Source organism: Amblyomma maculatum, chromosome 3 (genome assembly GCF_055883805.1).
Source record: "Amblyomma maculatum isolate TAMU_Amacu chromosome 3, ASM5588380v1, whole genome shotgun sequence".
Lineage (NCBI taxonomy): Eukaryota > Metazoa > Arthropoda > Arachnida > Ixodida > Ixodidae > Amblyomma > Amblyomma maculatum.
The window spans coordinates 4,248,985-4,268,867 of NC_139346.1; the positions used below are offsets into that span (position 1 = coordinate 4,248,985).

The 19,883-nt window shown below is 47.4% G+C and overlaps 1 protein-coding gene and 1 long non-coding RNA gene across 2 annotated transcripts; both read right to left on the reverse strand.

Annotated features, from left to right (window-relative positions):
- Positions 1 to 2,540: 2,540 nt before the first annotated feature.
- LOC146194136 (uncharacterized) lies at positions 2,541 to 6,514 on the reverse strand. The gene is made up of 3 exons (XM_084597258.1): positions 6,206 to 6,514; positions 5,451 to 5,544; positions 2,541 to 4,966 (listed from the first exon to the last, which is right to left on the reverse strand). The coding sequence occupies exons 1-3, from the start codon at positions 6,356 to 6,358 to the stop codon at positions 2,553 to 2,555; spliced, it is 2,661 nt and encodes an 886-aa protein (XP_084453384.1). The 5' UTR covers positions 6,359 to 6,514; the 3' UTR covers positions 2,541 to 2,552.
- A 1,874-nt stretch (positions 6,515 to 8,388) lies between these two features.
- On the reverse strand, positions 8,389 to 19,563 carry LOC146194137 (uncharacterized). The gene is made up of 3 exons (XR_014705428.1): positions 19,334 to 19,563; positions 16,937 to 17,022; positions 8,389 to 8,507 (listed from the first exon to the last, which is right to left on the reverse strand). It is a non-coding gene; the product is annotated as an uncharacterized LOC146194137 (long non-coding RNA).
- Positions 19,564 to 19,883: the final 320 nt, after the last annotated feature.

The window sequence follows — 19,883 nt, forward strand, 5'->3', positions numbered from 1 at the left end:
GTTCCGTCCTTCTCGGCCGCTCGATTCCCCGCAGCTTTCTTTCTCTTTTTTTTTCTCTCTCACCCACCCCAGCTTGAGGCGTTCGAGCTGGCCTTTGTGAAGCTGTACCACACTTGGGAGGAGGGGCGTTCGCCACAATTTTTTTTGTATTTTTCTACATTTTACCGTGTTTTTTACGCACCAACCCTCCCACCCTCTTCGCTTTTTGCTGGGCCTTTTCCAACTGCGCGCGCTTCTCCTGTCGTCTTCCGTTTCGTGTGTTTCCAGCCTAGAAATAAACGCCCAGCGGGCGACCAGGGCTCGTCTCTGTCTCTGCGTCTTGTGTCGTGTGGCTCTCGCATCGTTTGTGCTTCGCTACGTCGCTCGAGCTGGCTAAAACTGCTACCATTTCATTGCGCAGACCGCCTTTTCAAGCGCGTGCCCTGCCTAGGCGGCTGCGCGTCTCCCTATCAAACTGTTCCGGCGCTCACTCGGGGCGCTGCCTGTTCGCCGCGAGTGCTGCCCCCTGGGTTTCTGCACGGTGCCTATAACATACGGTAGTTTGCTTTTGACGAGGGAAGGGTGAATGCGTTTGCAGTGTCTTGGAAAAGAGACAGTGCCAGGGGCTGCACGCTCAGAGTAGAATATGCCGTACAAATCATCACTCGTAAGACCATTGCGGGATGCACGATGCTGGCGCCTACTGCAATTCAGCCTTCGTCAAGAATTTAGAATGGGCCAGTTCCAAGTGTCTCGACCCCGGCCTTATGTGGCGCTGCAGTTGAAGATCCGGCGCTTGTGCAGTTGCAACTACACGGATTGAATAAGCGGTAAAACCTACCTGCGTTACAACAGGGCTAGATAATTATTATATGTTCCATAAATATTGCGGATTATGAGATATGGAGCCGGCGAACATGCGACGGCATTATGATTCAGCAGCAACCGTACTTAAAGGGGCCCAAAACAGCCATAGCAATACAGTTTCCCTATGCCTAGTATGTGAAAGAATGTCAATGTAAGATAACCTTCCCGCAAAAATTTTTTAAATGCGGCATTTGGAAGCAGAGTTATTTGCAATCAAATTTTGAATATCTGCGCCTTCGCGGCTTTCCTCCTCTTTTCAACTTTTTAGCGCGCGCAAAGGCTGGCCCTCCTCCAAGGCCTCGCCCACTGACACGTCACAACTGACGCATCTGCGCTTTTACTTTTTTTGCTTAGCGCCGCACGCCGCAACTTCCGTTTTGTCGCGCTTGCTTGCCGACGCTAGGGTGCCTCGATGCCCGCGCCTCCGCTCAGGGTGAGGACAGCTGCGTCGTCTGCTACGGCGGCCGCCATTCTCGCGCCCGCGGCATACAGGTTTCGTTCTCGTGGGGGGAGGTCTGCTCGCTTCTGGCTTGCCGCGGGCGCTTAAAGTAAGAAAAATAAGGAATATTCTGGTGCGCTTTTGTTTTACATGAGAATATAATACTTAATTTTGTTGGAGAGCCTGCCTTGTGCTTTTAAAAACAGGACAAGCAGCCAACATCAAGGCGTCGACAGTAACAATGAAAGCGGGTATGCAAGATATGCGCCAAATATGTCAGTGAAGCTCTCCTAGAATCTATCGCTAGAGTTCAAAACCTATCTCTTATGCACTGAACCCTTTGGTGCGTGGAAACAGCAGCCCGTCCCAACAAAAATTTGCGTCGTCAGGTCGCTTACTCGAGTGAAGCCACCATACTCCTAGAGAAGCAGAAGGAAAAAAAATCCCGAAAACGTTTATTTACCGAGGTTTCCGATAGATTCCGATGAAAGGAACCGTTACTAAGCAGAGGATCATGAAATAAAATGTTTTGAGTCGCTTTTCAGTTAAATCTCGATGACGGTTATGACAAGGCGTATTCTGCATACCACCACGGGCATTGGCAGCCCTGTTGGTGTTATCATTCCTGCGCATGTTTAATGTCGAGAACAAAACGCTTGAAAAATGCCACAATCCACTGCGTGGAGGAGGGGGGGGGGTTGAACATTTATTTTAGATCACATCTCCCTCAATTGAAAGCATTTAATTCTGTTCACTTGTTTTGTAGTTAATTTCAAACTACTAAGTTTATTAGAACTGCTGGAACACATTCGGTGATTTCTGCCCAAGCTTCTTTGGCGTTCTTTATAAAATTTGTAGCTATGAATGTCCCAATACAGGTGACTGCAATGGATGGGTAAGAAAACTGAGCAGACGCGGTCAATGACACAGCGTCTTGGTTTCGCACGTTCTGAAAAAAAAAAAACGATTATCAGCAACGGTAATAAAATATAAGCACTCGCCTGTTCGTCTTGGTATACCTGGATGAAAACAAAAACTGTTACCCAAGCAAACATGAAATCGTTTATTCAGTGGTTATGAAAACACACAATAAAGTTACCAATATTTCTGCTTATGGGAACGCGACCATTATTGCACTTTTTCAAAGTAGACATCTATGTTAAATAGATGACTGTAATTGACGAAACAGTTGTGATTGCATATATACATAGATGCAGAATTCAGGTTTCGAAGCAAAACTTTCGCTGAACTTCATATTCCGGCTTGGTTACGCAAGGCTGACTCCAGCACAAGTTTTGCTTCCGTGGCCACTAGAATGAGGGCTCGGAATTTGGCGAAGATGAATTCGGAGCCTCACTCTGGCATACGCAGCAGTCAACATTTTTCTTATTCGCTCTTTGTGAGCCATGCAAGTCTTCACAAGGGGCTTGTCTATCTGTTCAAGATATGCGATCAAAGAACGAAGTGGCGACTTCATGGTGAAAAATGTGCCGGTACACCATGAATTGACGGCGGTAAAATGCTCTTCATAGTTTTTCAATGTTTTCATTACATCCCTGCTAGGATATACGAGGTTTTGTCCATCCCTGACGTACTCCTTGAGTGCAGTGAGGGAAGCATACTCATTTTCAGGGTTGCCAAGGAGAGCAGCCTTGCACTGCGCACAAGTTATGCATTTTAGAATTCCTTTCAAAATAAAACCGCCAAGGTAAAACAAGATACGGCACTCGGTTGACGTGAGCTCTTCAATGAACAGGATTTCCGAATCATTGATTTCATCGATTTCGTTTTCTGTACCTTCCTGCTTGGCGTGTGCAAGCAGATCGACAAGGTATTCCCGGTCGTCAAGCTCGTAACTTGTCGACCTAGGAGTGTGAAGAAAGTGGCTGACGCTGATGAGTCGAAATGCGCACTTCAAGTCGTACGCAGTGGGCACTGGCTTCATGAGCCGCACCACAGAAAAAAGGTTTTTTAGGCAGTCTTGCAACAGCCTGCTCGTGAGAAGGAATTCATACCCTTCACTGCCAAGAAGCACATCTTGAAGGCGAAGGACAGCCGTTGTTGCAATTAGGACCCCTGCTTGCGATGGCTTCCACTGAGATCCAGTGCCCATTTTGAGTTCTTTGATCGTGTCTATTGCCATACGCAGTGTGTCTAAGGCGGCATGATATTTAGTCATGTTTCTGCGGCTTAGCGCCATGGTGGGATGACGCGCTGACATAAGGGCGTACCACCTAGAAACGAGGTCCATAAACCACGCTGTTGTTTCGGCCTCTGGCTCAATCACTCCTTCTTTTATTAGGAACCGAATAGCTGGCGGGGCTTCGCGGAAGAGCTGGACAGCGACTCCAACTTTCATCTTGGTGAAGTGTCCACCACTAATGTGGTTTTCTGATAAATTCGGTGCTACCTTAAGTTCATTGGCAGCATCATAATCCAAGACGGCCTGTACATGCTCTAGTTTCACCTTCGAGGAAGGCAATCCGTTCTCGCTTACTGTATCATCACTCAGTGTAAAAACTTTAGAGCTTAGAAGCTGTCCTTTCAGGTTCTTAAGGACATGTGCTGGGTCAGAGATGAAAAAAAGTTCCTTCCCATCTAGGGTTGGGTGGGGTATTGAGCACGAAGTTGTTGAATGGCGGTGACTCGAAAAGCCAAATTCTCTCCACATAGCGCGGTTTGCTGCACCCATGTCACAGGTGACTACCCGTACTCTTAGAGAAATCTGGCTGCATATCTGAACTATTTCCAGGACATATGTCTTGAGTACAGAGCCGTCCACGTGCCTACCAGTAAATTCATAGGCTATCACTTGCTTCCATCTTTGGTTTACCCCACCTAGCATAAAGACCAAAGCATGGTTGGCTGCCTCTTCAGGCTTCGAGGGCAAGGTCGTTCCTCCCAAAAGCACGTCTTCTCCACGGTCGAGTTCAAATCCGGGTGCTATCTCCATTTCATCTAGAAAGAGAACGCAGTCTTTTTCCACATCCTCCATTCCCTCTGCTTTGGACCTCATTACGTCGATCACTTCATGCAGGATACCTGGCAGAAACTTCAGGATCTCAATTCTTCTTGCTAACGTTCTGCTTGATGGGAGAGGGTAGCCAATCTTTCTTAGCGTTTCATACCCAGTGGTTCCACACGCAAATTTAATTTTTAGGCCTTGCTTTACTGTTTGCGCTGACCATGAATTGCCACGATTGTTGTTCCGAGAAAGGGCACGAATTTGGTCTTCATTTAAAAACTTCGTATTTCGTGAGAAATTAGCTGCCTCTTTCTGCAGCTTACGATTCTGCTTCTGTAGTTTTTTTACAGTGTTCTTAGATTCTCTGTGGTGTTGTTTCAGCTTATTATTGGCTGCTGTGAGATCTGCTATCTTCTTCCAAAGCTCTGCTGCCCCAGAATCAAAGGGTTGGGTCGCACGAGCCACTGCAGTTTCTTGAGGCCGTACATCCGTGGTGGTCGAAGTAAATTGCTCACTAGCATTGCTTTTTTCTGTAGCCACCAATGTCCCATTTATCACTCCGTCTGACGATGAATCTGCTGGAGGATCTTCTTGCGTATTTAAGGGAAGGACGTTTGTCACTTCTGGTGAAGAACCTTGTGCGGCAGCGTCATCACTAAATAATGCAGGCATGTGCACACTTCGGTCCCTCGGTGGTCTTCGCTCTTTAGGAAGTTCTGGAAGCATATAAATAAGGAAAAATAGCACATTACATATTTAAAATAGTGGTCCTTTTCAAAACTCGGAAGTAAGCTTTTCTGCATTGCAAAGGACTCTTCACCATGGCGGCCCATCCTAAACGTCAGGTGCAGCTGTTTTTCACCCTCCTTCAAAAAAAGGAGTGGCTAGGCAAAACTGGTTCTAATCCCTTTATCCCGACAGCGTATCGTGTGAAGGAAAGGAACGCCGCATTGTTCAGACTATATATGTTTGCAGCATTCTACATTTTTCTGACTCCAAAGCTGGTTTGGCGGCCAAGGTGAAGGAATTTTGCTGTGCCAAGAAGCTGACCTCCAAAGTTTTGAAAAGGGTCCATAGAAGACGCGGCAGAAAATTTAACACGTATGCAAATCAACCACTTCATCACGTAAAATTTTCAAATGTAGACGACGAGGCGATAAGCAACATGGTAGCAAACACCAAGGTTAGGAGGTATCTGACCTTTGAATGGGAACACCGTTGGGACAGCATTGGGCTTGAGTTTTTTCCAACCGTCCGCGCGGTTTTGTTCGAAGCTCTTGTCTTCGAAATGAGCCTGCAGATGAATGTGTTATTGGAATTAGCCCCACATTGCCTGCTCGAGAATGAAAACAACAGCACGCAAGACAACAGCGTAGTCCAAATATATCAGTCGAATCAATCGAATGAGCTCCTTAATCTGCACATAACAACATATACTGTTTATCTCATTCACTGAATTAGTGCGGTGTCGTTGGGCGAAGCATAGGGCTAACAGGCAGCGCAAGCTACCCAACGCAGCATACGTGTCAAAAACTCAAAAAATCGTAAGTAAATGAATTCATGTTGGCTCCTAGACGACCCAGATGCAGAGTAATTGCCACAGCTTATGTGCCCTCGCTTGTGGTCGTGCTCTGTGCCTTGATTCGTGCCGGCCGCGGTTCTCTGACAAGCGCCTCGTAAAGGCAATTATTGTTTAATGAACAGAAGCGGCGAAAGCACGTTTGGTACGCATTCACGAGCTTAAACATTGTGTCATGCAATTTCGGATGCAAACAGGCAAGCAGCAGACAATGACCGGTTCGGCGCGGAAGCGTGCCTTTTTATTTACGCCGAGCAAGACGAATAGTGCGAAAATGACATCTGACCAATACAAATCTTGTACTACACTTAGCTGGCTAAACGCAAAAGCGGTAAATCGCAACAAAAACAGCACTGAACCAACATGCGGCACTTACACTACAGACACATGAGGAGCTCGTCGGTTGCCACTTGTCACGCTTGATCCGGACCAGCCACAGAAGCCTTCTTTTCGGGTATCTTGGAAAATGAAACATCCTCCAACCATTTCTCGCATGGTTGGAGCATTGAGGAACACAACATCCAGGCATTGCACGGCGATGAAAGCCGCGCGAACGCAGGCACTTAGCAGTGACGCCCGCACGACAGCAGAGCGGCGAGGTCGGCGCGGGCAACACAATGGCGGAGGGAGCGCGCGAAAACAGTTTGAGGCGGCGTCGAGTGGTTCAAAGGGTGACCTCACCCTAAGCGGGGGCGCGCGCATCGAGGCACCCTACCGACGCGCTGCCGGGGGCCTCTTGTCGTCTGCTTCATCGTCATCGCCCTTCGGCACGAACTCGCAAGTTTTGTTGCCACGCTATACATCCCTGGCGTTGATCTCACCTTTGATTTTGTGTTACGTCGTGTGCGCGACGGGTGCAGGACAGTTTTGGGCTAGACTGGTCGCTCTCTTGAATTCGCGAAGGCAGTTATCGAAGCGCTGACGGGACATGAGCGGGAGGTTGTGTGCAGTCCCTGGCTGCGAAAGTATTGCTAGTGACGGGAGGAAAAAAATTCTGCATCAAGTGCTTCAAAACGCCAACCTCCGGAAACAGTGGCTACAGCTCATCGGATAGCCAGCATCGGTGAACAAAGCGTTTATCTACGTTTGCTTTACCAGGATATGTGGTTCGCGATTGGGGGATCCCAACAAGACTGAGTCTGCGTGAAGGAGCGGTACCAACGCTGTTTCTTCCAACCCTGCCGGTAAGTGTAAAATGAAAAGATTGTGATAATATTAGCTTTAGACGCGTTATCACAGTAGTGTGGATTTTTTTTTTAACTCAGGCGATCTTGCTCGGCGTTGTGGCATGCATATAGCAAGATTTGTCATGATCACTGTGAACTACACTGCTCAAAATAAACCAGTGGCGAGCTTACGATGGGATTTTATTTTTTAATGTTACGCTAGTCGACCCCACGCACCAATGCACCCATACAAGCCGTATACTATCATCGTCGGGGTTCAGCAGCGGATTCTTCAACGGCGTGTACTTATGGGGGTCGAGTCCCTTCTCGGTACTCATTCGCCGAAGTGGCTTTTCGAGCTCGGGGTCCATAATATCCGTACCGCAGCAAGGGCATGAGATGTTAGCGGAAGACTAGAAATTCAGAATCGAGATCACAGAGAGCGGTCTTCCGGGCGTTGCGGATGGAAACTCTCTCATGCACCTTGCCCGAACCTTGAAACCTTCGTGTTTAGGCTCCTCTTGCGTTTGACTATACGATGCCCCTTCGTGAAAGATAACGATCGATTGTAAAGAAAAAAAAAGGAAGGGGGTGAGAAGAAGGTGACTGCGTAGTTGTGCGCTGTGGTGTAGTTTGTCAGCCGCGGTTCGGCGTCAGCTGACTGCAACGGAGAACGCGCGCGCCGACAGGAAGTAAACAAACTGTTCGGTGCCCGATTATTATCGCAGCATGACTCCCGCCCTGTAGCATTTTTTTTTCTTTTTACGCTATGTGGTGTTTGTACAGAGCGCACTCTGAAAGGTCGTGCGAATGGAGCCGGGTCCAAGTTCACCAACCGAGGCAGCCAGGAAAGAAACACGTGAAACCGAGATGGGCATTGATAAGAAGAAAGATAAGAAAGGAGGGACACTGTCAGGAATGAAGAGATGGAAACAGAAAAAAAAGTACCAAGAGGCTTTACCCTTCAGCAAAAAGGGGGGAGGGGGGGATCGCAAAATAAACGTTATCACTCGCGTGAACTGGCTTAGTCGCTCAAAGTTGTGCCTCTTTATCCCTAAGCGATCAGCTGCCGATCGGAAGTGTAAGAGTTGGTTTTGACAGGAGCATAGACAGGAGTTATACACAGCTAGAGTTTTCCTGCGGAAAGGGCAGGGGGGGGGGAGATAAACCGCAACAAAGGAAGAGGACTTCTCCAAATGGCTCACCGACAGCAATAAGAGTAGGAGCCTTCTCCGGTTCCTAACGGAAAATAATTCACACGGGTTCTTATAATATGCCTTATGGCAAGCTTGCGTAATAAAAAAAAAAGAAAAAAACAGCGCGCGCATGCAGTAGTGCAACGATCGAGTGACACAGTTCGGCACAATGTTACAAGTGGCTCACAAACGCACATTTATTTTTGTCCCAGATTTTCCAGGAACAGCGGGTACAGATCATCAGCCAGCTGGATGGAATGGAAGTGGACCTCGCAGGAGATGGGCGTTGCGACTCCCCAGGCTACAGCGCCAAGTACTGCACGTACAACGTTGTTATCATTCAGACTGACCATATTCTACAATGGGAACAGGTAAGAATAGGAGAGGTAAGGCAATGCTGCGATACGAAAATTGGCAAGCTGCAATTCCTATTAACTGTGTGAAGTCAGCTGCAGTGCCCAATAGTGCGAACATGGGGCCTGGCCTCAACTAACGAGTCTCAGTGCAGTCTTTAACAAAAGGCGCCAATTTCTGCATATTATTAGGAGAAATTTATTTCAGCCTCACCAAGAGTGCCCTTGGCAAGTGCTGCTTGCATGTCTATATAAAAAAAGAATCAAATTAATCATTATATAATACAAACAATTGAATGACAAAGTGTTTCATCGTTGCAAACCATTGGGGAAGAGGTACATTTGCTGACATATATTATTATGTAATGAGGTTTTAATTTCATCTATCTACAAACTGCCACCCAGCTATCTGGACATATTGCAAGAGCAGCAAATCGCCCATACAGCACTACTTTGATGTTTGGCGCATTACTAAAGATGCATGCAGTTGCTTGCTTTAATAATTAGGGCGAATACATGGTAATAACATTATTCTATACTGCATTTACTAAGTTAAAAGCTGTGAGCAGGTCAAAGGGCTGTGAAGCAATAAAACCATGGATCCAGACAATCACAAGTCTATGTTGCTGCCCTGGGCCAGGGTAATGATGACCTGATCATCAGCATGTAGTGCAGCCTGTTGAACCACATATGCGATAAGCGTGATGGCCATGATAGACCATACAGCAAATGCCTGCATTAGCTCCTTGCAAACAGGCAATGAATGAGCAGAGGTAATCTGTTTTGTATAGGTTTTTTTTTTCTAAAGTTTTTCACTTTGATGTGGTTTGGAAGGTGAACGGCTCACACTTGTGGCATTTGTCAACCAATGATATATTTAAGAGATAGGTAATGCAAATAGAACTTCACGGAAAAAATTTTTTTCACATCCGCACATTACAGCAAGACATAGCCAAGAAAGAAACCCATAATGAAGTGAAGAAACAACATAATGTAAATGTGAGTGCTGAGACTGCGAGACTAATTTAATACTGAGGCAGCTTGGTTATAATGCCAGTAAGAAACACAAAAACAATTGGATGTTCTATACTTGCTTATACTGACAATTGTTTGGTCAACAACACCTCTTAGATTTCTTGTCACAGTAAAATAGCAGTACAGGACTAGGTGTCTTTTAACGAATATGTTGCTAAAACTGTTTTCAACTGCAATGCAGCAGCTGTAAGCAGGTTCAGCATCTATGATTAACTAGAATACACACCAACACTACCAACTCATCAGTCAAATATATATATATATATATTGTCACGTACACGGTGACTAAGGTTACCAATGATAGCAGGGGGTAGCCCAGACACAAGAACACAGCAGCACAGATGCAAACGTGCAAGCGACACTTTGTCGTCCTCTTCAACTTCGTCCTCCTTTCACACCTCAGTCATGCGCCACCTGGCAACGCTAGGTGGCATTGCCCCCTCCCTCCGAAAAAAAATGAGAAGGGCCGGTAAAAATGGTGTGAAAAGCAAGAGAGTGGTCACAGCGGGTGGCCATACGCTATCGGTGGTAGTACGGCTTCAGTCGCACAATGTGCACAATGTCCGAGCTGTGCTTTCGACGTTTTGGTTGTGTGGCACCGTCTGGGATAACTTCATAACTGAGGTCACTCACACGGCGCAACACTTTGTACGGCCCGAAGTAGCGGGAAAGGAGTTTCTCTGACAAGCCTGGACGGCGAACTGGTGTCCATACCCAGACTTGGTCTCCAGGCTTGTAGTCAACCTGGCGGTGCCGGAGGTTGTAACGGTGCGCGTCAGTGGTCTGCTGCTGCCCAATATGCACACGGGCGAGCTGGCGGGCTTCCTCAGCGCGGATGTCATATTGCTGGGCATCTGAGGATAGCTGGTCATCATCTGGGCAAGGGAGCATGGAATCGAGCATGCTCTGAACTTCGCGTCCGTAAACAAGTCGAAATGGTGTGAAGCGCGTTGTCTCTTGTAAGGCTGTATTATACGCAAATGTAACGTACGGCAGCACCTCGTCCCAGGTCTTGTGCTGCACATCGACGTACATTGCCAACATGTCCGCAATCGTCTTATTCAATCTTTCTGTAAGGCCATAGCTTTGTGGATGGTACGCTGTGGTTTTGCGATGGGTCGTGCAACTCAGCTCAAATATGCGGTCGATCAGCTGTGAAGTGAAAGCTGTCCCTCTGTCGGTAATGACGTAGGAAGGGGCGCCATGCCGCAAGACTATGTTGTGCATGAAAAACTCTGCTACTTCGGAAGCTGTGGCATGAGAGATTGCCTTTGTCTCAGCGTATCGAGTCAGGTAGTCAGTAGCGACTACTATCCATTTGTTTCCGGCCTGCGACAAAGGGAAAGGGCCAAGGAGATCCATTCCAATTTGGTCGAACGGAATGCGGGGTACTTTAACGGGCTTGAGAAATCCGGCAGGCTTCTGGGGCGGTGTTTTACGGCGCTGGCATTCGCGACAGCTTCGTACATAGCGTTTCACTGCTGCGGAAAGTCCTGGCCAGTAATACATGTTGCGCACTCGAGCACGAGTCCGTGAGCAACCCAAATGACCAGACGTTGGTTCATCATGGCAAGCAAGGAGAATATCCTCACGGAGCTCGCATGGCACTACCAGAAGGTAAGTTCTGTCTTGGCTCTGGGAGTTTCTTTTATACAAGACGCCTTGCCGTATGCAGAAGGAACCAAGGTGCCGAGATAGGTGTCGAGGCAGAATCGTATCACGCCCTTCCAGATAATCGATGAGTGGAAGGATGTCTGGATCAGCTCTTTGTCGATCCCTGAGCTCAGATGCGCTGAGGGCTCCTAGAAAACCGCTATCGTCATCGGCTGTAGTATTGCCAGTGTCAACGGGTGCTCGTGACAGCGTGTCGGCGTCTTCGTGTTTGCGGCCGGACTTGTAAACAATGGTTATGTCAAACTCCTGAAGCCGTAAACTCCAGCGTGCAAGTCGTCCAGATGGGTCTCGCAGATTTGCCAGCCAGCACAAACAATGATGGTCGGTGACGACTTTAAATGGCCGGCCGTAAAGATAGGGACGAAACTTCATAGTAGCCCATACGACCGCCAGGCATTTCTTTTCTGAGGTGGAATAGTTCATTTCGGCACGAGAGAGAGTGCGGCTAGCATAGGCTATTACTCGCTCAAACCCGTCTTGATGCTGAACAAGGACCGCGCCAAGACCGATACTACTGGCGTTAGTGTGTACCTCAGTGTCAGCCGTTTCATCGAAGTGCGCCAGAACAGGGGATGTTTGAAGGCGCTCACGGAGCAAAGAGAAGGCCATCTGCTGCTCAGAGTTCCACACAAAGGAGGTGTCCTTCCTTGTAAGGCGCGTCAGAGGTTCTGCGATCTGAGAAAAGTCCGCAATGAAACGCCGATAATATGCGCACAGGCCGAGGAAGCGCTGAACAGCCTTCTTATTAGCTGAAACGGGAAATCGTGCGACGGCAGCAGTCTTATCGGGATCCGGGTGCACCCCATCAGCGCTTACAACATGGCCGAGGAACTTGAGTTCTGTATACCCCAAGTGGCATTTCTGGGGCTTCAGCGTGAGATCAGCAGAACGGAGGGCTTCCAGGACAGCTCGAAGGCGTTCGAGGTGTTGATCAAATGTTTCGGAAAAAACAACTACATCGTCCAAGTACACAAGACAGATCTGCCACTTGAGGCCAGTGAGGACGGTGTCCATCATCCTTTGGAATGTAGCTGGGGCAGAGCACAATCCAAATGGGAGTACTTTGAATTCATATAGGCCATCTGGAGTGACAAATGCGGTTTTTTCTCGGTCTCTTTCGTCTACTTCGATTTGCCAATAGCCGCTTTTTAAATCAATAGATGAAAAATACTTCGCACGTCGCAATCTGTCCAGTGAGTCATCGATGCGCGGCAACGGGTATACATCTTTCTTTGTCACATTATTCAATTTCCGATAGTCGACGCAAAATCGAAGAGTGCCGTCTTTCTTTTTGACAAGGACTACTGATGAAGACCACGGACTTTGTGAAGGCTGCACAACACCATCATCCAGCATCTCCTGAACTTGCGTCTGGATCACTTCTCGTTCTTTGGCAGACACACGATAAGGCTGCTGTCGTATTGGGCGAGCGTCGTCATAAGTAATGATGCGATGTTGTGTGATGGGCGTTTGACGAACCTTCGAGGAAGAAGCAAAGCAGTGCTTGAAGTCTAGCAGCAGTTGCTCTAAAGCCCGCCGTTTCTCCTTTGACAAGTGACAGTTAATGTCGATTTTGTCAAGAGATGGCTCGTTAGTTTCTACTGCCGTGGATGCAAAACAGACCGGATCGTGCGCAACATGGTCAGCAAAAGCGATAGCAGTCCCCGGGAACAAGTGTCGGTACTCATTAGAAAAATTTGTGACAAGGAGTGCAGCCCGGCCATTGTGAAACGACAATAAACTTCGGGGAGCGCAAATGCCATGAGCAAGCAGGAGTGTATGGTTCGCCTCCGCTACAGCATCACCGGTACGGAAATCGTCGCAGGTAACTTCCACAAGAGCACTGCTTCGCGGCGGCAGCGAGACGCTCTCAGCGGAAACACGAAGTGCGGTATTGCAAGGACTGCTACTATCTTGTTCGGTAGATTGTCCCATCGAAAACGTGACGAGTCTATTTCGCAGGTCGATAACTGCTCCGTACTCCCGCAGAAAGTCAATGCCGAGGATAAGGTCATGGGAGCAGTCACTTAAAACAACGCAACTAACGACGAACGTACGTCCGTTAATCTGAATGCGAGCCGCACACATCCCTTTTGGAGTAACTATATGACCGCCGGCGGTTCGAAGGTACACGCCTGGCCAAGCAGTGAGCACCTTCCTCAAAACAGTCGCCATGCGACCACTCAAAATTGAATAATCGGCACCGGTGTCCACTAATGCATTGACCGTAGTGCGACCGTCTAAAATAACCGGAATGTCCAGAGAAGCGCTTTTTGCTTCCCTAGGTGACGGTACCAGCAGCTCGCGGTCGGATCGAAGCGGCGACGACGGGAGGTCTTCAACGCAGCGACTACCAGCGGCCTCGCCCCCGAAGGTCGCTGTTTTCAGTTTTCCCGACCAGGGCTAGACGAGCGGCCTTGGTCCTCTCGCGAGGAACCGTGAGTGAACGAGGAGGAGCGCCTTGGCGAAGGGGAGCGGGGCTGACGCTGGGAACGAGATGAAGAACGCTGCTCCGCCAGGTACTCCTCAATAACTCGGGGTCGTTGACCAAACCGGGGAGGAGGCGAGTCGATGCGGAAGCCGTGGAGACCGAGGCGTCGATACGGACCATCCCGGTAGAGATGTCCTGGTTCACCGCAGTGGAAGCAAAGCGGACGGCGGTCAGGCGTGCGCCAAATGTCGGCTTTGCGTCGGGGCAGCGGACGATTGTCGAAGTTCTGCACTGGCTGCACCGAGGGCAGCGGAACTGTAGGTGACGCGAGAATGGGCGGTGGTGGAGGGGGAGCCTGACTCTGCAGAACTTCCGCGTATGTGGGACGATTGTCGGTCCCCGACAGCAATGGCGGGCTCGGAACTACAGGCGAAAGAGGGCTCTTGAGTGCCTGCCGCACCTCCTCCCGCACTATAGCAGAAACGGAAGATGGCGATTGCTGCAGAGGGCTCCAGAACTTGCTTAGTTCTTCGCGCACGACGCTGCGAATCAGTTCGCGCAATGCATCGGGATGACGCTCTGAAGATGCAAATGATTCCGCGGTTGTGCTTGTATGAAAAGGTCGGTCATAAGCCACGGCACGTTGGTGTAGCACCTTTTCCATTGTGGTGGCCTCCGCAAGGAATCCGTTTACAGTCGACGGTGGGTTTCGCACAATGCCTGCGAACAACTGCTCTTTCAAACCCTGCATCAAGTGCCTGACCTTTTTGTCCTCGGACATGGCGGGATCGGCTCGCCTGAAGAGGCGCGTCATGTCCTCGACGTATGCTTGGACACTCTCATTCGGCCTTTGGATGCGAGAGTGAATGGCACGTTCTGCATGCTCGCGACGATCTGCGCTAGTGTAAGCCTCGAGCAGTTGACGACGGAATTCCCGCCACGAAGTTAATGCTTGCTCTCGGTTCTCGTACCAGATACGGGCGCCGTCCTCAAGGCTGAAGTAGACGTTCCTTAGTTTGTCAGCATCGTCCCACTGGTTGAATGCAGCGACACGTTCAAACTGAAGGAACCAGTCCTCCACATCCTCAAAGAGGTCCCCATGGAAAGTCTTCGGTACCCGAGGGGCCTGCAAGGTGTAGTTACAGGCCGGTGCGACGCCCGTCACCTGCTGCGCAGGAGCACTAGATGTCATGGTGGCGGGTGCTGGCTGAAACTCCGGAGACAGTCCTTGGAGCCGTCGACTGGAGCGATGCACGGGGGTGTCCAATGGTACAGGGCTGGCGCGACGTCTTGTAGATGGAGATTCTTGCATAGGCGTTCGTTTTACCCCGCACCTCCACCAGAATGTCACGTACACGGTGACTAAGGTTACCAATAGCAGGGGGTAGCCCAGACACAAGAACACAGCAGCACAGATGCAAACGTGCAAGCGACACTTTGTCGTCCTCTTCAACTTCGTCCTCCTTTCACACCTCAGTCATGCGCCACCTGGCAACGCTAGGTGGCAATATATATATATATATATATATATATATATATATATATATATATATATATATATATATATATATATATATACTGTCGGCACGTTGTTTTTCCTTCCACTTTGCATTTAATGCTCTTTATTCCAATAATCATCATCAGAGGAATTCCTGTAAATGTCAACAGTATAAACATAAAAAAAATTGTTTGCCTTGCACTCGCAGACTGTTCGCTCCTTTAAATGCTATATATGTATATATGTACATTTTTTACAGATTCATGTGCTTTCAGGAAGCTAAACTGCATTCTCATCAACTCCCTGTTCCTGAAGGACATTCGACAACTCTCCCCTAAAGCCCAAACATCCTCCCTTGAATCATTTCATAATTTGGTCATCAGATTTGCTCCCAAATCAATTGCATATTCGGATGATGGGATGCAAGCAAGGTAAGTTGAATGAAAGAGAAGGATACGACATTATTTTTTACTCCAGTGTCAGTACGCATTCCAACTTTTCTGCATTGCATATGCAAACAATCAATCCTTGCATGAAGCATTTAATGTATGTTCATAATATTGTCATTTTAAAAGGAACAGAGGCCAGAGGAAATAGAACTCAGTAAAAGAAAAAAATCAGAAGTTCATCTATGAAAGCCTGTGCTTCATTCGCACCATATCCTTTTTCTCCTTTCGATTCTTCAACTTGCTAAGTAGCCCAACTAAGCATATCGCGTTTAGTTAATGCTACAATAGCCACTATGACCAGCACTCCCCTTAGTACAGGGCTTGATCTGGAGCTGTCATGTTATCAGGCCAGGTAATATGAGACCTTACAATTACGACTCACAGGAGTCAATTCTGACATCTGCCAAAAAAGGGCACCCACTATGTCAAGTGAATCCCAACTCCTGCTCAAAGTATGCACCCAATGAAAAATTTTCCACAATCCTTCCATCCTGACATTAAATACTCTGCTGTAAAATTAGCTGAACCTATCTTGTGTCTTTCTCTTCGAATCTCAAGACTGCTGCCATGTCAAAGGTAGTTTTCATACATTTTGAGGGGACTGCGGTGCACACTTCTGACATTCTAAGAATGCTTCATATAATATCGTAAAAACATATTTGCTAGGATGGTAGCACTAGCCATTCTATAATCCCCTTCCATAGAAAAAGTGAGACAGGAGGCTGCAGACTGCACAGGCCATCTAAGAGTCCTCATTGGAAGTCACTGCTCTTATGTTAGAATAGGCAGATGGGATGACATAAAGAACGAAGTTGAGGACAAGCGTGAAGCGCAGGCTGAAAAAGCACCTCGTCTCTCTTTTGTGCTCCTCATCTTAGTGCAGTCCCAAGACAAAGGCAGTTTTTAAAGAACTGGAAGTTATCAGCGCAAGTTTCCGACCTCTCTAGAACCATCTCGAATGTCCCGAGGCTACTGTATTGAAGCTGCAAGAATGCTCAAGGTTCACTTGATCACTTGAACTAATGATGATCGCTAGAATACAACAGCAGGGAGAACACAGGTGATTCACGATATGATGTTGTATAGCCCATGTCATACATTCATTTTGCTGCTTGGAGATCATTGCATCACATTCTTAATTCTAAAGGCACTGAACATAGTAGCTAAATCAGAAGCAATTTCTGCTGCAGTGTTGTGAATATAATGCATAATGGTTCCTTATGGTAGCCTCTTCTGTATAATTTTGCTGGTAGGCAACAAGAAACACATTTTTTTCCAAAGTATGAAAAATTAATTCATATTTACCTTCTTTATAGGTCACACCTGGCTGTAATTCACTTTGATGAAAATTCCTCAAGGCTCCAGGCACAGACAAAAAAAGGAGATGACCGCTGGAAAGTAAAGATGGCAAAAGCAAGGAAAGGACATTTCAGTGTGGCTCCAGTGAAAACGCAGCCTACGTTTTGTAAGTTCAAAGTTTGTTCTACTTATAATATTACACGAAAAACTAAGTGCACTGTTGTAATCTCGATGACTATTTCATGCAGCGTACGTCCACAAGCTCCTCCAAGATGTGGAGAAACGGTCTGAGGGCTCTTCGCACAGAGAGACAGCTGCAAGCACAGCTTCAGAGCGTCGCTTTATGACGGATGCCTATGAAAGACCGTCAAAAGAAGAACTGATTGCTGCTCACAGACACAGATTCGCTCTTCACAATGACTAGTCAATTACACAGTACAACTGTCAGTGTGCTTAACCTAAATGCTAAACAGACTGGCATCATTTTTTAAAAATACACAGCGCAACAAACATAGGACAAGCAAGTAGACGGGAACAGCGCTGACTATCAACTGCATGATTTATTGAAAGAACACTAATATATACAAAAATGCTCTGACAACCAAGTGCGCATGTTCGCAGATAAAACAACATTTCAAGTTTTATCTGTGAACATGCGCACTTGGTTGTCAGAGCATTTTTGTATATATTCGTGTTCTTTCAATAAATCATGCAGTTGATAGTCAGCGCTGTTCCCGTCTACTCGCTTGTCCTATGTTTGTTGCGCTGTGTATTTTTAAAAAATGATGCACCAACTAGCTCAACTCACAGTTCTTTTGAGACTGGCATCAGCACCGCGAAGCATTGGCCACTGGAGCCAAGAAAATTGTTTCAATATGTTTGCTGCGGCTGACAATATTTGGAGCGCAGTTTCATATGACTTTTGTTGTCTGAGTGAGTGCAATCTTGTACCCATATCTCTGCGTTTTCCTTGTGGCTGCGGCTAAGCAAAAGTGCACACAAAACATGTTGCTGTTTGCTTATCGCGGCAACTACACATGGTGTGCGACCGCTCGCAGGCCTTTCAAGTATTATATCAAAGCTGCCGCTTGAAACAAAAGTAAAAAAGGCAGAGCAACTGTGGGTTCAAGGTGTGTAAGGCTAGATTGCGAATAATTATGCCAGTCAGAGTTTTTCAGCTTCTTGAGGCCGAACTAGAAGTAAATGGAAATTTCAAGTGAGCCGGCTTCACAAGTGACCATGTAACATCTCTCTTTTCGTGTGCTTGCTGTTCCCCATCCGTTAAGCTACACAGTTTCCAAGACAACAGTGTAGTTATGCTGATTATTATTATTATGTGCGCGAAATAATACAGTGTTCTTAGCGGCAATTTAAACTGATGAGCGACTCAATCAACTTCATTCAGATTTTTTTCCTCCTGTCGACAGAAAAACAAATGCTAAGGTAGGAACAAAAGGCTACTAATACAGTAGCTTGACGAGGTTTTTACCCCTGTTTGACATGGACGACAGACGGTTATATTTTTACAGTGATCTGCTAGCGAAAAAAAAAGATCAGCAAGTAAAAGAAATGTGCAACATGGACAGGTGCTGTGTCGGAAACAAAGTGAGAAATGTACATGTATTTACATTCACTTGCCACTGACTCTTGTACACACTTTGAGTATCTTTAACGCGCAGAACATAAAAGAAAGACATGGTGACAAAAAAAAATATTAAAGTGTCACATACATTCGAATGTACACCGGCTCAAGCATAAGAAACAACAAGGTTATAAAACTAAGAAAGCACAGTTTTTCGCCGAGGAGAGCAATTCTCTAGGAATAAACTCGAAATAAAGTCGTTTTCTTTGTTTCTTCGGTGCGTCCTCATCACTGCACGTCATGTGAAACCTTGCAAGGGCCAGATACAGCATGCGTATCCTAATACTACATGTTTACCGCGGCGGCTTGTACCTCTCCGGCTCTACCGCTCAGTCGTTGGTGGTGAAACTGCGCATGGAGCTTTGATATTACGGTAAACTTTATTCGCTCGTAGGGAGTTAGGTAAGGGTGCTTAATTCGTTGCTGCTGCGTACAATGCAAACCCGCAGCCTGTACCGGGATCGGGGCCGAAAGCCGCCAACGCCGGCGCACGATTCCGCGGGTTCGCGCACGGCCGAGCCAGGTAGGCGCAGTTGTCTTGGGTAATTTACTATAAGGCAAAAGTTTACAACCTACAAACTTACTACGAGACAAAATGCAACCTCCGTGAGTAGTTTCACGCAATCAAGTCAACGGTTAAGACGGTAGGATTTTAATAGCCGCCACAGTAATGATGCATCACAACAATGACTAACTCATTGCACCTGTGAAACCGTCGCTTATCTGTGCACTATGTTCAAGCTAGTAAACACATTACTTACCAGCGTACGTTGTCGCCTTGACTTGATCCGAGGTGCGTATTTTGGTTTGGTGGACACAGGAACGGAGCAGCGGTTGCCTCCGAAATTTTGCTGCACTACGTAAGGCGCAGTGGATTGGGGCCCGACATTTAAAGCACCGACTTAATGCTGTAAACCTGTAAGCCGACTTCGAAGTTCATTTCGCATGGGCGACACAAGAAACGAGAACATTCACAGGCGGAAAGTGCCCCGCAAGTACACAGCAAGGAACTGAAACGAGACCGCCGCTTGCGACCGCGCCGCGATTGCCGTGGGGCCGTGGTGCCTGCGCGAAGGGCAAAGATGCGCGCGTGCGCGCGCGAGACCCGAAGTGCAGGAAAAAAAAGCTTTGAAAAAATGTTTCTGTCTACAGAACATCCTAATTTTCTTTCCTGATAATTAAAAGTTAAGCGTATTTCAATTTTTCTGGCACAAGCGATAGTTTAATGGCTGTGTGACGTCGCAAAGAAGCAGACCAATAGTCATTCGAAAACGCATGCACGTAGCAGCGTTGCACAGAGGAGGAGGAGGA

Excerpts from the sequence above, each read along its gene's own strand:
- LOC146194136 (XM_084597258.1), bottom strand. The coding sequence starts at position 6,358 with ATGCCTGGATGTTGTGTTCCTCAATGCTCCAACCATGCGAGAAATGGT. Across the intron at positions 5,545-6,205 it reads GCTCCTCATGTGTCTGTAGT|GCTCATTTCGAAGACAAGAG; the intron begins GTAAGTGCCGCA and ends ATTCATCTGCAG. Across the intron at positions 4,967-5,450 it reads AACGGTGTTCCCATTCAAAG|AACTTCCTAAAGAGCGAAGA; the intron begins GTCAGATACCTC and ends ATATGCTTCCAG.